At 43.7% G+C, this 20,385-nt stretch overlaps 1 protein-coding gene across 1 annotated transcript; it reads left to right on the top strand.

Annotated features, from left to right (window-relative positions):
- The first annotated feature begins 8,947 nt into the window (after positions 1–8,947).
- Positions 8,948–12,662, top strand: MYOD1 (myogenic differentiation 1). The gene is made up of 3 exons (XM_019551225.1): positions 8,948–9,812; positions 11,234–11,312; positions 11,833–12,662. The coding sequence occupies exons 1-3, from the start codon at positions 9,264–9,266 to the stop codon at positions 12,084–12,086; spliced, it is 882 nt and encodes a 293-aa protein (XP_019406770.1). The 5' UTR covers positions 8,948–9,263; the 3' UTR covers positions 12,087–12,662.
- Positions 12,663–20,385: the final 7,723 nt, after the last annotated feature.

The following is a 20,385-nucleotide window of genomic DNA, read 5'->3' as shown; positions in this document are numbered from 1 at the left end:
AAGCGCTGTTGGCTAGTACCTGTATCTGTTGGTACAAGCCAACACTGCTTTACATTAAAATACGTGTACCATGTGTAGATGGTGAAGTTTTACTGCACATTAAATTTATTTAATGCATAGAAAAATGCACTTATAGATGGCCCCAGTGTCAAACAGCTGCTTAGTGTAGTCTGCCTATGGAATTAGGGACTTGAATACCTTCCAGAATTTACTTGGATTGCTGCAGAGCTTAGGCAGGAATTAGGGGCTTAGCACCTGGTCTGAATTAGTTTTGAGCATGTACAGTAGCTATGTCTAGGCACCTAGGCATCATTTCAGGCTAAAACGAAGGTACCTAATGACTCTGGACATCCAGCCAGTTTTTGCAGCTGCTAAGTGCCACTGATTTGACCACTCATTGTGACTTATGTACTTAAATTCAGTAACTTAAAATGTCTAAGAAAAAGCAGGCCCATTCCACATTCAAGAGCCATCAAGCAGCAGTGTAGCAAAAGGGCAGTGACTTCTGGTTGCTGGCGCAATGGTACAGCTGCTAGTAGCAGAGGGGTTTTTTTCATGTCCCCAAGTCAGTGACTCGAGCAGATCCCCTATTCACCCTGCCCTAATTATGCCAGTATCATCCCATGCTGGGAGTTGGAGGGAATTCAAGTCTGGAAAGTGTCTCCAGTTTTTGTCCCAGGCTGACAAGTCCAAAAGCATGGGGGAGGTCTTCAAACTGTGACTTGACAAGCCTTGAAGCCCTGGGACTCAGAAGCTGAATTAAATTGGCTAGTAGAGGCAGCTAAGCTGGTGTCCAGGACCACGGCAATGTGTATGCTTGAAAGTGGGTTGAGTCCTGTAAAAAATGCTGTATTTTCTCACATTGCACATGCTGTAAGTAAAACATACACCTTGTTTGTGGAAGAAAAAAAAAATGCTAGTCATGGCCAACTGTAAGACACAGAGGGCGCATCTACACGTTTATCAATATGCCATAATTACAGTGCATTAAGTTAGTACTGGTAATGACAGGTACTAATTTAATGCACTGTAATCAGCACTATTATGCATTAGCATGGTTGAATGGGTTTTTGGTGATGTTAATACACAGTAGCTTTATTCTACTGTGCATTAGTGCATTAGCATAGGCTTTGCCTGCTGTGCTAATGTGCAGTAGAATTAGTCTTCTGCACAGTAAGCATCTCATGTAGCTGTACCCAAGGTATGCAGGAATCATGGCATCCCTGGAGATAGTCTGGGTAAGGCAACAGGAACTTTCTGGTGTAGGACAGCAAGAAAGCTAGGCCCCAGACCTGTACAAATGCAGCAGCAAGACTACCTCTTTACTATAAACAGTCCTTACATTAGTTCCTGTAAATAATGAAGGGTTGTATCCACACAACATGCCTCATCATGATACTACAGACTGCATGCAGCAGCTTATTTACCCTCAGCCAGGAGAGTGGGTCTTCAGCCAAAAGATATTGTCTCACTCTGATGGGATTAACACAGGAGTCTGTGCCTGCTCTTTGCCCCACCAGGGAGAAGCAGCAGCTATCTGAGCAAGGTACTTGCCCAGGGAGTGAGGGAAAACCAGTATATCTAGGCTTTTGTCAGTGAAAAGGGATTTGAGCCTCTTGTTTTACTTCCCAGTAATGTGCCCTTTATCACCAGGCCATAGGCTAGACATTGCTAAGAGCCTTCCTCTTGAAGCTGGTCCACTGGACGGCAAACAGGGGAAAATATGTGGAGTCAGGAAGCCTACAGGCAAAAGGAAGTGTGGCTCAATGAGCCTAAACACTGCCCTACAGGACAAAAAGTTCTAGTCCTATCCGCAACAATGAGTGGTAGGTCTGCATGTTAGATAAAATAATAGCCATCAAAGGTACAGCTTCCATCCCATTAAAGAAAGGAACAAAACCTAGACTTCATATGGTTCTAGAGTGTTACCCTTACTGTACAAAACTCCTGCTAGTTTGCTTTACTCCTAGCCCCACAGCTTTTTCACTTGGCTGACCAATAGACCACATTTAAGAAGGGTAGAGGATGGTTCTGTAATACTTATGCCATTGTTTGGTTATTCGAGCACTTATCTGGGAAGCAGAACAGAATCTAGCTAGAATCTGTTTCCTATTGCTTGGGCAAGTATCCTAAGTATTGGGCAATTGAATTAAAAGGTATGAAGGCACCCATTTTTATGACTTATATGCCACTACATGCCTTAGTGAGGTAAGATCTAAAATCCCATAAGTGACCCAAAATGCCTCTTATATTGCTAACTTGGTTGAATAAATGCTAGTTACCCTGCTAAAGGTGGAATTGGATTTGGGCCCTCACCTTTTTTTGACTGTTCTAAAGGCCATTAGTGGAAGGGAGAGAAGGAAGGATCAGAGGCCTGCAGTTAGAGGGATAGCTGAAATGTCTTTATTGTGCCAAGAGAGAGCTGAGAGGGACCAGGCCGTGGAATACACATGATGCTCTTTATGCCCTCAGCCTAAACCACAAGGAAAGACATGGTACATGCATGCATAGGAGTACTGCTAACCTAAAATCTCCAAGACTGAACGGATGCAAATCTGAATGGATGAAGTTCATTTGCTCCTGCAGTGGAAAGTGCAAATGAACACCCAGGCTAGAAACAGACATTACCAAATGAAGGGAACCAGCTGGGCAGGGAGGTGTCCTGGGATGCAACTGATCTGCTTCACTCAGTGAAATAGATGGCACTCATTGTCCCAGCCATTGAACTTGCAGAACAATAGGTGGTGTGTTCCCTGATTCCAGAGATGTGCCCCCTGAGTATCTCTGAGGCACATCTTTGAAAGCAAAGAAAGCTGTGGCTTCCTTGCTTCCAGACATGTACCCCAAGGATCTCCAGAGTACATCTCAGTAAGTGGAGAATCCCCAGCTTTCTTCATTTCCAGAGATGCATCCTGGAGATTGCCAGAGATGCATCTCTGTCAGAAGGAAATGTTGGGCAGGCACAACCAGGGCTTGAGGGGCCCAATCCTATGTGGAAATTTCCAGGACATACAGGATTGGACTCCTCAAGCCCCACAGGCACCTGCCTGCAGCACCTGGACAACGGGACTGCCCACGTTCTCTCGCCATAAAGCAAATAGATGTTGGCCACAATAAAATGGCATACGTGATTACTACCTTTTGTTGTGGCCACAAATCTGAGCGTGAGTTGTGTAACAAAAGGTATGACCATCTATTTGTTTTGCCATAAAAAAAAAGATGGTGGCACAAAATTGATAAAAGGTGACACCTCGCTCAAATAACTCTTATAATTTTACCCTTTTTCTCAATATTTACTGCTACTCCGCATACACTTTCAATGGTCTCCAGGAGCCCAGATATAATTGAGGAACTCTTCTTTAGGGAACAGCTCACACTTTGCTATATATGATATTTAAAATTTTGCCTGTTTTACAAATTTTAAATTTTACTCAGAGTGTAACTGGCTGGATCTAGGTCCCATAGTAAGTCCTTCACATTGCCTGGGGTAGAATGAAGAAGCTCAGATGCCTAGTCTTACACACTTAAGAACAGTATCAACAATTCTATTTTCTAAATTCTCATCCAAAATAAATAAATTATTATACATCTAATATTATTTTCAATATTTTTATATGTTTATGATGAGTAAAGACTTTGCTAAACAAAAGGAAATCCTTCTTTTTTTTTGCAATAACATTATCAAAGGGCTGAAAAAAGGCAGCTTTCCACAAGTTTGCTACTTTTCCTCTTAGAAACATCTGGGATATGTAATGATGAATGTATAAGGGTGGTCAATAGCTGATCTCATTGGGATGTATCACTTTTCAATGCTGGGGACTCAGTGAAAGGAAGTGACACCACAGAGCCCAAAAGATATTAAATGTAATCAGCTTTTTTTAACCTCAAAAACTGAGACTTTTTGACAGTAATAGAATGTGTATCTAATATTTCTCATCTAACTACCTGAGATTACATAAGTACTACTAAGAAAATCTGGAAGTCTTGTAAACCAAACAATATAATTAAAAAAGAATGAAACGCCACTATATCATCTAGTTGAACTGCTGTATATGTAAGAGTTCAGGACTCGCAATCAGCATTTTAATTTTACACTATGGCTGATATCTTGTCCTTTCTGAAATCAATAGGAATTTTGCCCCAAGCTTCAAAGGAGTCCCAGGCATAAAATCTCAATGCATGAGTTTTTTGCTCCCATGGATGTGTTAATGGAAATTCCTTGCAAAAATAAGTCTACAGGAAGGCCCTTTAGAATGGAACTGCAGGTGGAGCTGTTCATGTATTTATGCCTTGCAAAGTGATCTAATATCAGCTAAGGCGTTTACAACAGTGATGTGGACATTGGTGTCAGAAGCAGACTGGGCAAGTTCGCCAACGACACCAATTCTGGGGTCCACACCTGAGGACAGGAGGGTGATCCAGGCAGATCTTGACAGGCTCAGTAAATGGGAGGACAAGAATCTGATGATGTTTAACACTGAAAAATGCAAGGTTCTCCACCTTGGGAGGAAAAACCTGCAGCATCCTTATAGGCTCAGCACTGCTACGCTGGTTAGCACTGCAGATGAAAGGGACTTGGGGGTCATTGACCACAAGATGAACATGAGCCTTCAATGTGATGCTGCAGCTAGTAAAGCGAGCAAAACGCTGGCTAGCATCCATAGATGCTTCTCAAGCAAATCCTGGGATGTCATTCTCCCATTGTACTTGGCCTTGGTGAGGCCACAGCTGGAGTACTGCATCCAGTTTTGGGCTCCACAATTCAAAAAGGATGGGGAGAAGCTTGAGAGAGTGCAGAGAAGAGCCATGCGCATGACCAGAGGTCAGGAAAACAGACCTTATAATGAGAGGCTGAGAGCCATGGGACTCTTTAGCCTGGAAAAGCGCAGATTCAGGGGCAATCTGGTGGCCACCTATAAGTTTATCAGGGGTGACCACCAGGATCTGGGGGAACGTCTGTTCACCAGAGTGCCCCAAGGAATGACAAGATTGAACGGTCACAAATTCCTCTGCAACCGATTCAGGCTGGACATAAGAAAGAGCTTCTTTACTGTCTGAGCCCCCAAGGTCTGAAATAGACTGCCGCTGGAGGTGGTTCAAGCACCCACTTTGAATGCCTTCAAGAGACATTTGGATGTTTATCTTGCTGGGATCCTATGATCCCTGCTGACTTTCAGCCCCTGGGGCAGGGGGCTAGACTCAATGATCGCTTCCAACCCGAATGTCCATGAAATCTGTGAAACAAATAATACTCCAAACAGAGCAAAATATTCTAACTATGATAGGCCAGTTCTGTAAAGGAAGTGTCCCTGGAATTATAAGGTACTGACAATTTACTAAAGCCCAAATTCTGCCACCACTGTTCACCTTCAGTGTAACATCACTGTAAAAGCAGTATCATCAATCCATGCAGCTATATGCACAACACAGTACTACCCAATATGATAGGGGTATCCAACCTCCAGCCCGTGGACCAGATCCAGCCTGTGGTGCCATGTCATCCAGCCTGTGGGGCTCCCCACAGGTCCAGAAATTTGGAGACTGGAGAGCAGTGGCACTGTTCTCCTTGCTGCTAAATCTCTGAACCCATGGGGAACCTCAGGTCCTATGTGCTAGGTCCAGCACCTGATCCCAGTGCACAGGCCCAGGTAGAGGCGGTGCCAAATCCTGGGACCCAGTCCCAGTGCGTGGGGGGTGGGAAGGGGCTGTGCTGGGCCTTCAGGGCCCAATCTGGCCCACAGACAGGCTCTGCACTACTCATCTGGCCCATGGAGCCAAAAGGCTGAGTACCATTGCAATAAAAGGGAAGGCCAGGACCATCGCTAAGTATTTTCTCATTAAAAAACAGCTGGCAACAAAAATCTACACTCCAGAGACACTGTCCAAAGCACTACTGAGCTGACATACTGAAGTGATAGCTGCAGGTCGTTCTGAACTCCTTTCCTCTAAGGGGCTGCCTTACAAATGCATTAATCCATTGGTTTCCTTGAGGAATCAACTTGTCCCTGTAATGTATGACTGCAATTTGCCAACATCAAGTCCTGTCTCACGCCTCAGCAGGATGCCTCAAGTGCTCCTCCAGCCTACACCCTCCCCCATGCAGCTGTTTTTGGTAAGGCCAAAATATATACTCTATACTGCCCAGGCTTACAGTGATGCCTGTCAGCAAATGCCCTCCATCCTCAACACATGCATTCAACTGGTATCCAGTTCTGGGGGCAGCTAGGCCCCAGCAAGCCATGCCAGTCTGATGAAACTCGTTACGTAAAACACTCAGCAAGGGTTTGGTGTGACTCTTTCTGATATTTCACTTAGCTTGTATCTACTTCTTTCGCAGACCTGAGGTAGGGCACACAACGTCTTGTCCAGCAGCTCTCACAACAATCCAGCTGTGCCAATAAGAGGTATATTGCACACAATCCTTGCCTCCAGTACATTTCCTGGACCAACAAGGCCACCATGAGACTCTAACTTGGCCAAAATAAATAGATTTTGTTACTGTCTTGGTTACTTGTTCACCTACAAACTTGCCCCAGGTACTCCTGCCAGCACAAGTGTTCCCCCCACAATAAAAGGCCCAGTGCTAGTTCAGAATTGCGAACTATCAGCCTGGGCGATCACCTCAAGGCACTCCTTGGGAAATGCCAGCTCCTGCTTTCCCCTCCTTTTTTTGATCACAGAAAAATACTATGGCCACTCTTGTGTGGCAAAATGCCTCTGAAAGCCCACGGTGGGCTTCGGACACTGTGGAGCCCTGTTTGAAATCTTTGGGTTTATCATGTGAAGCATGTGTGCACCCCTCAGGGGGAAAACACAACAGGGCAGCCCTGATAGGATCTCAAGGCACCCCAGGGTGCTGGGAATCCTGCTTGACCATGATCTCAAGGCACCCCACGGTGCTGGGGACCCTGCTTGGGCACCACGGGTTGAGAAGCACGGCTGCACACCTCCGCAGCCTGGCAGCCCCCAGCTGCATGTCAAGAGCTTCTCCCTCGGGCCACAAGGCCTTTTCACAGGCGGAGGCGTTCAAGGAGAGAGGCGGGAGCATCCTCTAGCGGGCGCCTCGTGCAGGGCAGGCAGGCAGGGCCCGAGCGCAGCCAGAGAAGACTGTGGGAGTGTCCTAAGCCGGAGTTCAGCGCCCCCTCCCGGGCGGGAGCAGAGCCGACCCCGGCGGGCTGCCCCGCTCTGCGGCACACGCCGCCTGTCCCCTGCGCCTCATTGCGGAGTAGGGCCAAGGCAAGGAGCCCTGCCTCACCCCGAGCCCCCTTCTCTTGGGTGGGGGGCGCGGGGTCCTCGCCCGACATCTGGCCCCCAGCTGTGGGCAAGCGAGACCCACACGCCCCAACCCTTTTGTCCTTCTCAAGTCCCATCGTGCCCCTCCATTTCCACCCATCCCTGTCGCCCCGCCCTGTGCTTTGGGATCCCCTGTCCCACCCCCAGTCAAATCCTAAGCAGGCACTGTGAGGAGCCTGAGCCGGGAACCCAGGGGTCAAGCAGGAGGGGGCACAGGTCAGGGCTGGTGGAAAAGTGTGTGTGTGTGTGTGTGTGTGTGTGTGTGTGTTGAAGGGGAGTTATCCTATCATCCAATTTCTTATTTACTTGGGGTCTGTCACCACTCGCCCCTCGGAGGGAGGGAGGGAGGGGAGACCCGGGCAGGCGGCGGGGAGAAGGGAGCGCTCCTCAGTGCAAGTGTTTTACTGTCCCAGCGGGATGAAATCCAGTGAATGGGGACAGTTGTGGAAGGGGGGGGGATTTCCATGTCTACTCCTGTCATCCTGCAATGAAGGCAAGCAAAGAAAAAGAAAAAGCAAAGAAGACGGAGAAAGACAGATCCCTCCGCAGTCCTCCGCAGCTCCTTCCCGGGCTCCAAAGCAATGAGCTGGGGGGGGGGGGAGAGGGGGGCCTCTCCCCCCACTTCTTTTAGCGAGCGATTGATTTAGTCGATGGCGAGCTGATCGGAGGGGATGGAAAGGCACAGGCCAGCCCCTGCGAGAGGACCCCAGCCCCTGCGAGCCAGCTCCCGCTTTCCGCGCCCCGGTCCCGGCGCCGCACGCAGGACCCGCCGCACTCAGGCACGAGCCAGATCAACCTGCAGCTCTTATTTCCTTCTCAACGAAAAAACCGAGCATTTGCAGGCTGATAAAAGGGAAACCTGCCGGATGGCAATCGCCCCCCCTCGATCTAACAAAACCCGAGAGCACTTGTTTGTAAAGGATTTTCGACGAGGGGTTTTTGTTGTTGTTGTTGCCAATCCGACGGGTGTCTCGTTTGACTTGCTTTTCTCTTAATTGCGGAGCGAAAAAGGAAGTGGGTAGAGAGAAAAGAAATGTTGCTAGATGGATCGGTCTGTTTCAAGTGAAGTAAGCTCAGGTTAGCACAACAGAAACCAGTTGCCTCAGAAAATAAAATAAGCCCCTCAAAACTTAAAACCCCCCAACCAAACAAAGCAAGAATCCCTGAATACGACTAGGGAACAGCTCGCAAGCTGAGCACAAAATATTTCTGTTGTATTTTTCACCTCTGAAATAATATTAAAAGCTTTCAAATTCAAAGAAATAAATGTTTCCCTGAATACACTAGCCCCTCAAATAACACTGAAGCAAGGGTGAGCACAAGAGAGCTCATGCAGAAAAGAGTTAAAATAAAGATGATCCCCCCCCCTCCCACCCCGTGACGCTTGTTTTCTGGCTGCAGTTTGACATTTGCAAAAACTTTCCTACCACTTTTGCCTGACAAGGGCTGCAGCTCCCTTCCAATCACAGGCGACCCCCTCTCTCCCCACCCCTTTCATCCCCTCCAAGTCCCCAGCCAGTGTTTCCTTGGGACAAAGGGATTGGTCAGCAGGTGAAAGGGAGCTGGCCCTGCAAAAATCCCCACCCTTTCCCTGAAGAGGGGCTTTAAGATAAATAGAGCCACAAGTTCTGCACTTGGATGGGCAACAGGGGAGGGCACTTCAGTTCCAGGTGAAGGCAGATCTGAGCTGGGGAAGGGAGGCAAGCACCAACCAAAACTAAAGAACTGGTTTTTGGTTTTAAATCTAAGCCTAGGAAAGTGTGTGTGTCTCTTTTCTGTCTCCCAGTTCATTGGAGATAGTTGGGAGGGGGGGTGTGAGAGCCTCCATTAAATAGCTGGGGAATAGATAAAATACACCAAGCTGGAGGCCTGATTTAAGCAGCTTGCTTTACACTGATCACTTGGGTTTCTGTGGTGTCTATTCCTACTTCATTCCTGTTGCTCCTCACCCTTCATCCCTTGCTGCCCTCATGGACTTGTTAGGTCACATGGAGATACCAGACGGCTCTCTCTGCTCCTTCTCCGCTGCTGATGACTTTTACGATGACCCCTGCTTCAACACCTCGGACATGCACTTCTTCGAGGACTTGGACCCACGGCTGGTGCATGTGGGTGGCTTGCTGAAGCCTGAAGAGCACCCCCACCATCATACACACCACCATGAGGACGAGCATATCCGGGCACCCAGTGGGCACCACCAGGCTGGCCGCTGTCTGCTCTGGGCTTGCAAAGCCTGCAAGAGGAAGACGACCAATGCTGACCGCCGGAAGGCAGCCACCATGAGGGAGAGGAGGCGGCTCAGCAAGGTCAATGAGGCCTTTGAGACCCTGAAACGCTGCACCTCTACCAACCCCAACCAGCGCCTGCCTAAGGTGGAGATCCTGCGCAATGCCATTCGCTACATTGAGAGCCTGCAGGCACTGCTGCGGGAACAGGAAGACAGCTACTACCCAGTGCTGGAGCACTACAGTGGGGAGTCAGATGCCTCCAGCCCTCGCTCCAACTGCTCTGATGGCATGGTGAGTTCTGGGCACATTCCCAAGTTCCCTACTGTATCCTACACCCGTTGAGAGGGGAGCCTGCCCCGAACATTGGTTCCTGAGATTGTTAATGTGGTCCCCTTCTATGCCAAGATCCTTAGAAAATGAGTAGGGAATCCTCCAGGGGCCCCATTCTCTGGGATGGGAGATAAGGTTTCTTCTTAAATCCTGCTCTTGGCAGAAGTTAGGACTTCTCTATACCCCAGGGTCCTGTGAAAGATTCTTCTGTAGCCCAGGCCCTGGGCCTCAATTCCTATGAAGGTAACCTGTGTCCTGAGACCCCCATGAGGACAGCAATGAGAGTGCCTGATCCCTGGAACTGCAGTGTCTGTTAGCCACTGGAGGATGAGAATTATGGATCCTCATTCTACTCTGCCTTCCGACTTTAAATCCGAACCCTGTAAGTGTAGCTTTGGAGGCAGAATAGCTAAGATCCACACTATAATAAAGAAAAGTATGTGTAGTTGGTGAGAGGCAAGACATTGTTTGCTGACCTGATCTCAATGAGAGGAGCTCCTAGAAGAGGGATCCTTCACTCCTAGGACAATCCCAGGGTCAGAGAACTGGTGTTTCCAAACTACTGGAAATGTAGCCCTGAAGAAATGTCCTTGGTTTTCACAATCTCAGATCTTTATAAGGAGAACTCCATAAAATGGAACTGGGGCTCCTGATCCTGCAGAATAGAAGCCATGAGGCAAGAAGTCTCTTCATCTGATTGCACAGCTAGTCTGCATCTTAATTATCACAGACTACCAGCTTCTAAAGCCAGGTGAAATAACACTGTCTGAGACAAGAATCATAAAAAAGTCTCAAGATTGAGAAGGACCCTGTTTTCTGAAAGGGATAATCATTCCTAGGACTATAGGAGAGTTGGTGAAGGTGAGGGACCCCAATATATGTGTCCAGTCCTTCTTCACATCATAGCATTTCATTTCCTTTTGTTGGCAGCACCCAGGTCCTTGTATGTGAAAACCTCAACAGAGAAAACAAAGTGTATCAACTTGGATGTTTTCCAGTATGAAGCAATATAGGAAAGAGTGAAGTAGAAGGGCTAATGACAGGAAGGGGTGGGGGGAGAAGGAATGGGGTTCGCTTTAAAGGATTTTATGCCTAAGAGCAAAGTTTTAAAAGCAGGTGAAAAACAGATTCCCATCTCCCTTTCCTCCCCCTCCTAATATCCCTTAATAAATCAAGGATCAAATGTTCTGTTCCAAAATTCAAACACCTGTTCACTGATTAAAATGCTGGAAAACCTTTTCAGGTATAAAGATACAGCAAAATACATGACTGGGGCTATGATACAGACTAGAAATTAGAACATGAAATTAGATGCCTATTAGGGCCTTGTGAAAAATTCCACTTCACATCTGCTGCTTCACATTGATTCTTCTGGTTTCCAGATGGACTACAGCGGGCCCCCTTGCAGCTCTCGCAGGAGGAACAGCTATGATAGCAGTTACTACACAGAATCGCCAAATGGTTAGTGTTTGCCTTAATGCCAAAGACAAGCATGTGCAATGGAGAATGTCAGTAGAGCAAATTTGCCTTTTTCTTCCATCCTTAGGTGCCAGCAGGCTTCAGAAGGGCTGACTGAGGAGGCACTTGTCCTCTTCTAACCAGTGAAGCGGGGTCACTAATACAGACAGTCCTGTGCTTTTTTTTTCTCATATTCCCCTCTGCAAATGGGCTTCAGATTTTAAACCATGCCTTGTAACAGAGATTGTGCCAATCCAAAATCTTGGGTTCAAACTTTTAAACAGCTCTCAGCTGAATCGTGACCATCTCCCTGCTTTAGACGGAACCAAAACCATTGTTTCAGGTTCCATTAAATTCTGTTCTCACCCAGATCCAAACTTCTCTGCCTTGCAAACTCCCACTTTATCTCTGCTGTTTTCATAATTGACATCTGTCCTTACTGTTTGTTTATGTGCCTATCTAAGACTGGCTGCTTCCCCTTGGCATTAATTACTCATTGATCTGCTGTTCTCGTTATCCTTAGATCCAAAACATGGTAAGAGTTCAGTTGTCTCCAGCCTGGACTGTCTCTCAAGCATTGTGGAGAGGATTTCCACAGATAACTCCACCTGTGCTGTGCTGCCGCCAGTGGAAGGTGTGGCCGAAAGTGGCCCCTGCTCACCCCAAGAAGGAGCCGGCCTGAGTGAGAGCAGAACCCAAATCCCCTCACCCACCAACTGCACCCAGCTTCCCCAGGAGAACAGCAGCAACAGCAATCCTATCTACCAAGTGCTATAAAGGCAGGTTGAACCAAATCATAGTGAAAACACAAACTGCTTCATTCTGCAGGCTCAAAGACCTGCCTTGAAGAGACTGAGTACTTTTTCTTCCAATTCTAAAATCTCTCTCAAAATTCCTTCAAATATATAATTTTTCAAACCTGTATTACTTCAAAGTACACTTAATTATTTATTGGTTGTTACACTAAAGCTATTTAATATGTCTAGAGATAAAATTATGTACCATGTGATAGTCAATGTTTAAACTGGGCTCTGGGGAATAGGGACATTGCTCTTGAGATTCTGTTATAATTTTGCAAAAAGAACTACATGAATATCAGGTGTAATGATGTGACACTGCCTAAGTGCTTCCTTCCCCTACATTTTGCCCAAAATAAGGTTGTGGACCATTTTTTATAATGCTTTCTTTTGTAAAATTGTAAATAAGAGTTGCTTTGCAGAAAAAATTCATAAAAAACACAAAAACAGAACAAAAAAAGAGTTTAACTATTTAATGTTGCTTGGTTTGTCGTGCCAAACTTAACTTTATATATTTATACGATGTGGTTGCCAAGAATGTTTTCAACAGTATTCTAAATAAAGACTTTTATTTATAAAATCTGTGGAGTTATCTTGACTTTCACTAGGGCTTCTAGAATTACGACTGCATTTAGGAGTGGTGCTGCTCTTAGTACTGCCTTGGCAGGAAGAAGATTAAGGCTCCAAATCAGCAAAGCAATTAAGCATACACTTCAATCCCACTGACTCCAATTACTGGCATGAAAGACTTTGCCGAAATGGGGTCTGTTTCCCCGATATTTTATTGAAGTGTTTTCTAACCTCTGTGTTACTCATAGGGGATTGTTATTAAACACATTTACCTGATATGTCGAGACACATTTCCTGCTCCAAGGAAAATTTACAAGGTAAATTTACAAGGTAAAGACTCAATCACATAAGACACTGTATAAGAGGTACTAATTATTATGGAACCCCTCAAATCTCACTACTGTCAGTGGGCACATCTACATGTGCATTAATGAGATTTAGTTAATATGCATTAAATCTAGCGCTGCCATTGTGAGGTACTAGGAAAATGTGCATTAACCTGTCTTAATGCGCATTAACTACAGAGCACAGTTTTTAGTGATGCTTAATGTCCATTAGCCTATTTTAATTTGCCTTAAGTAAATAGCACATTTTACTCATCCTTTAACATGTAATAAATAAACTAATGAACATTAAAGCATAGGAGTCAAATCACCAAGAATGTTGATAGAGGTGCACAGCATCATGCAGGACCATGAAGGAATGGGTATTAAATTAAGAGGTAAAAGTAGTTAGCTGTGTTAGCCTGAAGTCAGGCAAAAGGCAGAGCAGGATGGCATATTCGAGACTAACTGGTTCACAGCCTCCCCCATACCAGGCTGTCACCTACAAAAGCTTGTGCCTTTCTGGACAAGCCAGTCTCTAAGGTGCCCCCCTGCCCTGCCTTCTCCCTAAATTAGGGTAGAAATAAAGACATTGAGTTCTAATTCTAAGATTAGAGTTGGGATTTGAACACTTCATGGACAAAAGAAAGTAACTAGAGCAGAGTTTGTCATGAACTTTAGATCCAGGTCTATAGTTTAGGACTGTTCAGAATGCAACCTTCAAAGCTGGGGCAATCAGAGATATGCCAAAGATGTGAAGTTTGCATCTGAAACTGAACTTTCCCCTTCTTTGGATATACTACAATCCAGGGATCTGCTTCTGGTTTGGAAATTGCTCTAAAAATAACCAGTGAGTTACATCTCATTCAGCATATGTAGCCTTGCAAGCTTGCCATGAAATGTATAAAAGTCAAGCTGTTAATACTGATTTACTTCTAGATGTTAGCATTAGTGTACAAGTATAGGTTTGTGCACGAACAACTGACACCTGTTGCAGAGTGAAAGAAACCAGTCTGTTCATCTCACTGTGAGCTACATATTTATTTACAGGTTCATTTTTAAAAGAAAATTATGTCAGATACAAACTATGATATGATTAAGTAATTTCACAGTGGTTCAGCCATTGCATTCCTTGAACCATATTCCAAAATGGGCAGATTTCACTTCATTTGCTGGAAGAAAAGAACCACGCATTTCCACTGACATGGTTGCTGTTTTTTTAAGACCATATCTAGCAGTAGCTCTCAGGGGAGTGCATGGCCTTAGGCTGGACAGTTATACTCATTGCTCCTCTTCAACTCTCTGGAGCCTATTTAGGATCTCCTCCAATCCAAACTGGAAATCCTGAAGGCATCAATTGGAAACCAAGGGTTCAGAAACTTTCTGAAAGTATGGCTGGGACCATCAGTAGAGTTAAACCAGTACAGAGGCACACAACTTGTGCATGGGTTGTCCTCATCTCTCACCAGTTCAAGGGGATGCATAAGTTTCAAAGCTGATCCCACAAAACAACAGTCAGGGAGGAACTCTGATGGGGGATCCTACTGGAGGTGTTCTCCATCTCTACCTGGTTCTGTTATGGGAAGGTAGATGTGATCCAGCATACAGAGCTTAATATGGTCCCTTTATCTACTCTACTTTTCCTTTAAAAGTAAAAATTAAATGGATTTGAGACTTCCTTATTTACATTGGTGTAAACTAGGAGCAATTTCATTAAAGGTAGTGAAATGACACATGTAAAATTGATCTTAAGCAGGAAGTGCACAGACTGAATCTATTTATTGAGGGTCTGTAGTCAATTCCATTGCCTTTGATGGACATTGGAACAGGCTCATAATGAAGAGATATTCTTTGCATGATTATTAGAGTCTTTTATCTCCCCATGGATCTAGGCTGACAAAATTATCATAGATATAATTTTATGCTCATGTAAACTAAAACCACTGGAAGTTTTGCCTGCTCAAGAAATACAAGACTCTTTGTAAAAATTGTCATCATAAAGTTGGGACCAGATTCACCACTATTTGGGCACATCTACATGTGTCCCTTCAGCAGTGCACAGTTATTTTTAGCCTATACCAAAGGAGTGCATCATACTGGCGCAGTGACATAGCTGTGGTGCCGTGGTTTTTGCCTGCCAATGCTGCATCACCATAGCACTTAGCTACAGTGATGCACTTTCTTGTGCAGATCTTCCCTTATAGCACCAGTTTTACATCCATGTCCACTGGAAACCAAGAAGTAAATCTGGTGGAAATCTGGAGTAAACGGTGGTGAATCAGGTCACTTATATATCATGTGTACGTACATGCACTCCCTTGTGTAGTCATGTCTATTTCATTTCACTGATTTATTTTAGCAACCCAAGTTTCCACACACTGATGTGAATGTTACAACAGAGAGCAAGTATTTAACACATCCCAAAATAGACAGATGGATAAAAAAGAAAAAAATATTCATACATTTACTATGCAGGACCCATTTTTTTTCCCACTGAGGTCAATGGGGAAAATCTATTGGGCTTGACAAAACAAGGCACCAGTGGCATTTGCATTTTTAGAGTAAATGTATTTGTTGTTTAATTTAGGAGGAATGATCTGCACTGAATGATTTCTTCCTCTCCATTTTGAAAGATAATACACTTGTATAAAATGTCTATGAGTCAAATACTCTGTGGGAGCACCTACACGAGACGTTTACTGTGGAGCTGCCTAATTAGCTCCACAGAAAACATCAGCATCTCCATGTGTGGTCCTATTAGGCTGCAAAAAAACTAATTGACTATGCCATCGGTTAATATTGTAAACACAAGTACTATCCTGTGGCAGTGTTATCCAGTACAGCACATGTGTAGATGCTGATGGGGCTGGCTGGGGCATGCGGGTATTTCAGTGCAGGGGCTGCCTGCCAGCTAGCCCTGCACTGAAGCACCCTTGTGCCCCAGCCAGCCCCTCTACAGCATCATGAGTTGGGCTGGAGCAGCCCTAGGCTGGCAGGCTGACCCCTGGGGCCCCTGCCAGCTGGGGCTGCTCGAACCTGTCTCAATATGCTGCAGTCCTAGAAACAATAAACTCCAGCATGAGCATGATGTGCACCAGAGTTTACTGCTGAATATATACACATACACACACACACACACACAAGTGTTAAGGAGAGAGGTATGTTGAAATATACTTTATTGGAAACTCCAGATTTGTATTTCAACTACCTCAAAGTTAAGGACCTTTAGATTTAGGCTTTTAGTTCAGCCACTAAGGTGGGTTACAAGTGAAACTGAGAAGGAAAAAAGTTTGAGCCAATATTTACAACCTTGAGTACCTCATCTAGGTTCCTAGATTTATATTAGGTACCCCATCCTGGCTTACTTCAGCAAAATACAAAGCACTTTTGCCAGAGATTCAGCGAAATGCTTCAGTATATGCATAAGTTCAACCATGAGTAATTCTTTTGAAGTCAATGAGATTAGTCATATGTCTATCTTTAGGCATAAGAAAAATCGAACAAGCTGTCCTGGGGAAGTTGTAGAATTTCCTTCCCTGCTTTTGTGGATGGGGTTCAACTAGATGCTCATGACACTCCAGGTGCTGAAGGATCTTGTGTAAAGCATAAAAATGGCCCAATTTTCAGAAGCACTGAGTGCACCAGTACTCCCATTGACATCTTCAGAGATTCAGAGAATCTAGAACCTTTAAAAATCTGATTAACTCTGATTAAAGCTGATTCCAAAGTTTGAAAATTTTAACTGTAGTTTTTAGATATGAACAATATTCTTTGTGAAATATTCTGCAATTAGAAAACTCAAAAAGTATAACTAAGTTGGTGGGGAGCAAGGGTAAGCATGTGTAAAAATAAATATGTGACATAGGCACATTTTACTTTCTTCAGTCAGGATTGACTATGTTATCCATATGTGTTATTTTGAAGTCATATTGCAAATATATGTCAGTTTATTTTATTCAAATTGTTACTTTTTGTAAATAAAATACAACAAATATATCCTTTGTTTATTATCATTTATTGTAATTTCATTTATTCATGTAATTTCTATTTTGAATGCTTTCAACATGGAAAATATCATAAGAAGTTGTTGATTTATTTCAACATTTTTCATTATATAAATATTTTCCCCTAAACTCTAGTTGTTATAGAATTGTTCTAAAAATTGTTTTTCTATAAAAGAACAAGGAAAAAATTAAATACCAATTTTAATTTAAAAATTGAAAATATTATAATACTCCGTCTCAAAAACATTTAAGAAATATTAATTACTTTATATTATTGAAGAATGTTTAAGTAAAATGTGTTATCAATCCTAATATAAGAAACAGTAAAGAAATTAGAAGTATCAAGAAAACACCTGTTTAACAGTGGATCCATTTAAAAAAATATTTGCAGTTTTAAATATGTTTAACACTGTATATAACCAAATCTCTTTGCCCCTTAGATAGATAGATAGACAGACAGATAGATAGATAGATAGACTATTCCTATACTTAAGGAAAGGATATTTATGGGTGATATCGTTCTACATGGAAAATAAGTGTATTATGTTGCTCACTATATATTACACACAACTTATGGATCATTTTAATTTTAAATGACACCCTTCGAAGTCAGGTTTCCTTTTAACAGGAAAGTGTGAAAGTGACTGAATATTTTAAAGACAAAATTCAAGGGCAAATACTATTCACTTTACTTTCGGGAGCAGAACTAGTATCTTCAGTGGGTCTATATACATGAGTATACACAAGTGGATACACCTGAGCTGTTAATAACATTGCTATTCGTATCCAAAAGTGATCACTAACTCAGTCCTTGGACATCAATGGCAAGTGAAATCAAGCCATTGTGTACATATCTTATATATCAAAAAAGTGCAAGGCCATGAAATAAACTTCTGTAACTGTGTTCCTTTGCTTGCTCCACCTGCACCCAGTTCACTAATCCATCTCTACCTCAGTTGCTTCTAGCATTCCAAATTCCTGAGCAACTTTAAACAAGAGGGTAGTTTTAAAAGATCAATGTGCAAGCTGGGAAAAAGCAACTTCATAGGAATCAGAAATAGCCCTCTTAAAATTTTACCACTTTAAAAATCTTTCTAAGCTACTTTTCTTCTGAAACGTAGATTGTATATACAGAATCCATGATAATACAGAGTAACATTAAAGTCTTATTCAAATAACCTCTAGAAGCACTCTTGCCTATGTTAGTTTTTAGTAAAGTGACTTAAGTAACTTATAATAAAGTTCCTTTTCTAGGTGTATCTCGTATCCAATAATCATATATGCAGGCATGTCTACACATGCGCATTTACTGTGCAGTAACCGAAATTACTGCACAGTATGGATGCACGTCTACACATGCATACCTGTACTATGCAGTAATATGGTGACTTGAATATAAATTTGATACCTGCATGCAGGTATCAAATTTACATCTGATTAGTTACTGCATGGTAATGTATTTGTAGATGCCTTACTGCACAGCAACACTGTGTGTATGGACTGACTTGGGACTCATTTTAGTCCCAAGTCAGCCCACACACAGCATTAATGTGCTTTAACGCCTGCACATGTAGACGCTGGCCTGGTCCCACTTACTACACAGTAACTTACTGCACAGTAAATTTAAGCTGGAGTAAATACATGTGTTGACATTCCCTGCATGTAGATGTGTGCACACATGCATGTACAGACACACATGATGTGTCATGGTGATAGACTTTGATAAATTACATATATCACTTACTTGGCTACCTCATCTGGTATCTCCTCATTGAAACCTCAGTCAGAGTTGCTATATGTCTAATTGACTACTTGCTTTTGAACAATACCCTTTTTTTTTTTTAATTACAAAGATTTGAAAAATTAGAAAACCATTACTTTTTAAACTCCTGCTCCCTCTTCAAAAAGCTTGATGCAAGACATGGCATGAAGTCCAAGGAAAGGTGTGTGTTTCTGTTTTTTAACTACCCTGGGCCTGAGCTTAGGGCTGATCAGTGGCTAAATGGTTCCCTCAATGCAACATAGAGCAGCCTCAGGTCTGCTCTACATAACTCCAGCTGTAACAGTTCCTTCTTATCCCCAGTCTTCCTAGGAAGAACTCTTAAACACAGGACATATATGATTTAGACTTAGCTGTGCCAGTTTTATGCCACCAGGACACTCCTATATTAGAGGCAGTCCTTTGTGCTGCAAAGAGGGTATAGCTAGGAGATAGAATCTGTCTCACAGTTTGAATAATGCCTCAAGTGTTTCAGACTTAACAGCAGAAATCAAACTGCCTCAAAACCTGCAAGATTGCTCAGAAGTTTCCTGGTAATAGAACTGGTATGGGATTTAGCATATGATTTTATAAAAGTTCAGTAAGACTATCATCTGCTGTATGGACACATTAGCCACCCAAACTAGTGTTACTTTATGTTAGTCTCAGCAAATAGTACTAGAGTTGCTGAAATATAGTGTCAATACACTGGCAAGTGCTAGACATGAATTAAGTTTCTGCACTATTTATAGCAAACTGTAACAGAAGGTCTGAAAGCCAACTACCCACTCTGAGTGGATTTCCTCTTCTCCTCCCCCGCATCTCAGAGCCAGAATTCAGATCAGCAGTGCTCCACCTTTTGGCCCTGTGGGCCAGATGAGTGGTACAAAGCTGATCTGTAGGTTGGATCAGTGCCACCCCTCTCCCCCATGTGAGGAATGGGCCCCACATTGCTTCTGTCTGGTTCACATGCCAGGATCAGACTCCGCATTACCCCCTTGTGGCCCTGCACAGTAGGATCAGGCCCTGTGCCACCCTGGACACCTGATCCAACATGCAAGACCACACTACTTAGTCTGTAGGACTTCCCACAAATCCACAAATTTGGTAGCAGGGAAGCATTGCCAGTGTTCCCTCACCACCACATTTTCAGACCAATGGGGAGCCCCATGGGACAGATGACATGGCACAGGTGGCTGGATTGGGTTGACTTAGGTGGTTTAATGCCATGGATCTTACATTGGTCCCCAGCAGCTGATATACATCAGTAAAACTGGTCTTCATATTCCTGAAAACTATGTGTGTAGATCTGGTAATAATGGATGGAATCCTGTTCCTACTGAAATCAATTGCAAATCTCCTATCAATTTCAATAGACTCAGAATTGCATTTAGTGTGTTTTACTGTATTTTTGTATGAGGCGCTCAGCTAAAAACATAGTCTCTGTACCTCCCTTAACTCCAAGAAATCAACGTTTAGCACACTGAATTAAGAGCTAAAGAATGAAGTTAACACAGGACAATTGACCTTGAACTGCTATTTTTGAGGCTGATGATAATTATTGTCCAACAGCAACATCTATAGGAGAAAGTGCAAACTGCATTTGTTTCCCAAATGATATAT

The sequence above is a fragment of the Crocodylus porosus genome, unplaced genomic scaffold (assembly GCF_001723895.1).
Source record: "Crocodylus porosus isolate Cpor-Errol unplaced genomic scaffold, CroPor_comp1, whole genome shotgun sequence".
Taxonomy (NCBI): domain Eukaryota; kingdom Metazoa; phylum Chordata; order Crocodylia; family Crocodylidae; genus Crocodylus; species Crocodylus porosus.
Note: the sequence above shows the minus strand (reverse complement) of the source record. Positions and strands in the feature narration are given on the sequence as shown.

Excerpts from the sequence above, each read along its gene's own strand:
- MYOD1 (XM_019551225.1), top strand. The coding sequence starts at position 9,264 with ATGGACTTGTTAGGTCACATGGAGATACCAGACGGCTCTCTCTGCTCC. Across the intron at positions 9,813-11,233 it reads CCAACTGCTCTGATGGCATG|ATGGACTACAGCGGGCCCCC; the intron begins GTGAGTTCTGGG and ends TCTGGTTTCCAG. Across the intron at positions 11,313-11,832 it reads CTACACAGAATCGCCAAATG|ATCCAAAACATGGTAAGAGT; the intron begins GTTAGTGTTTGC and ends CGTTATCCTTAG.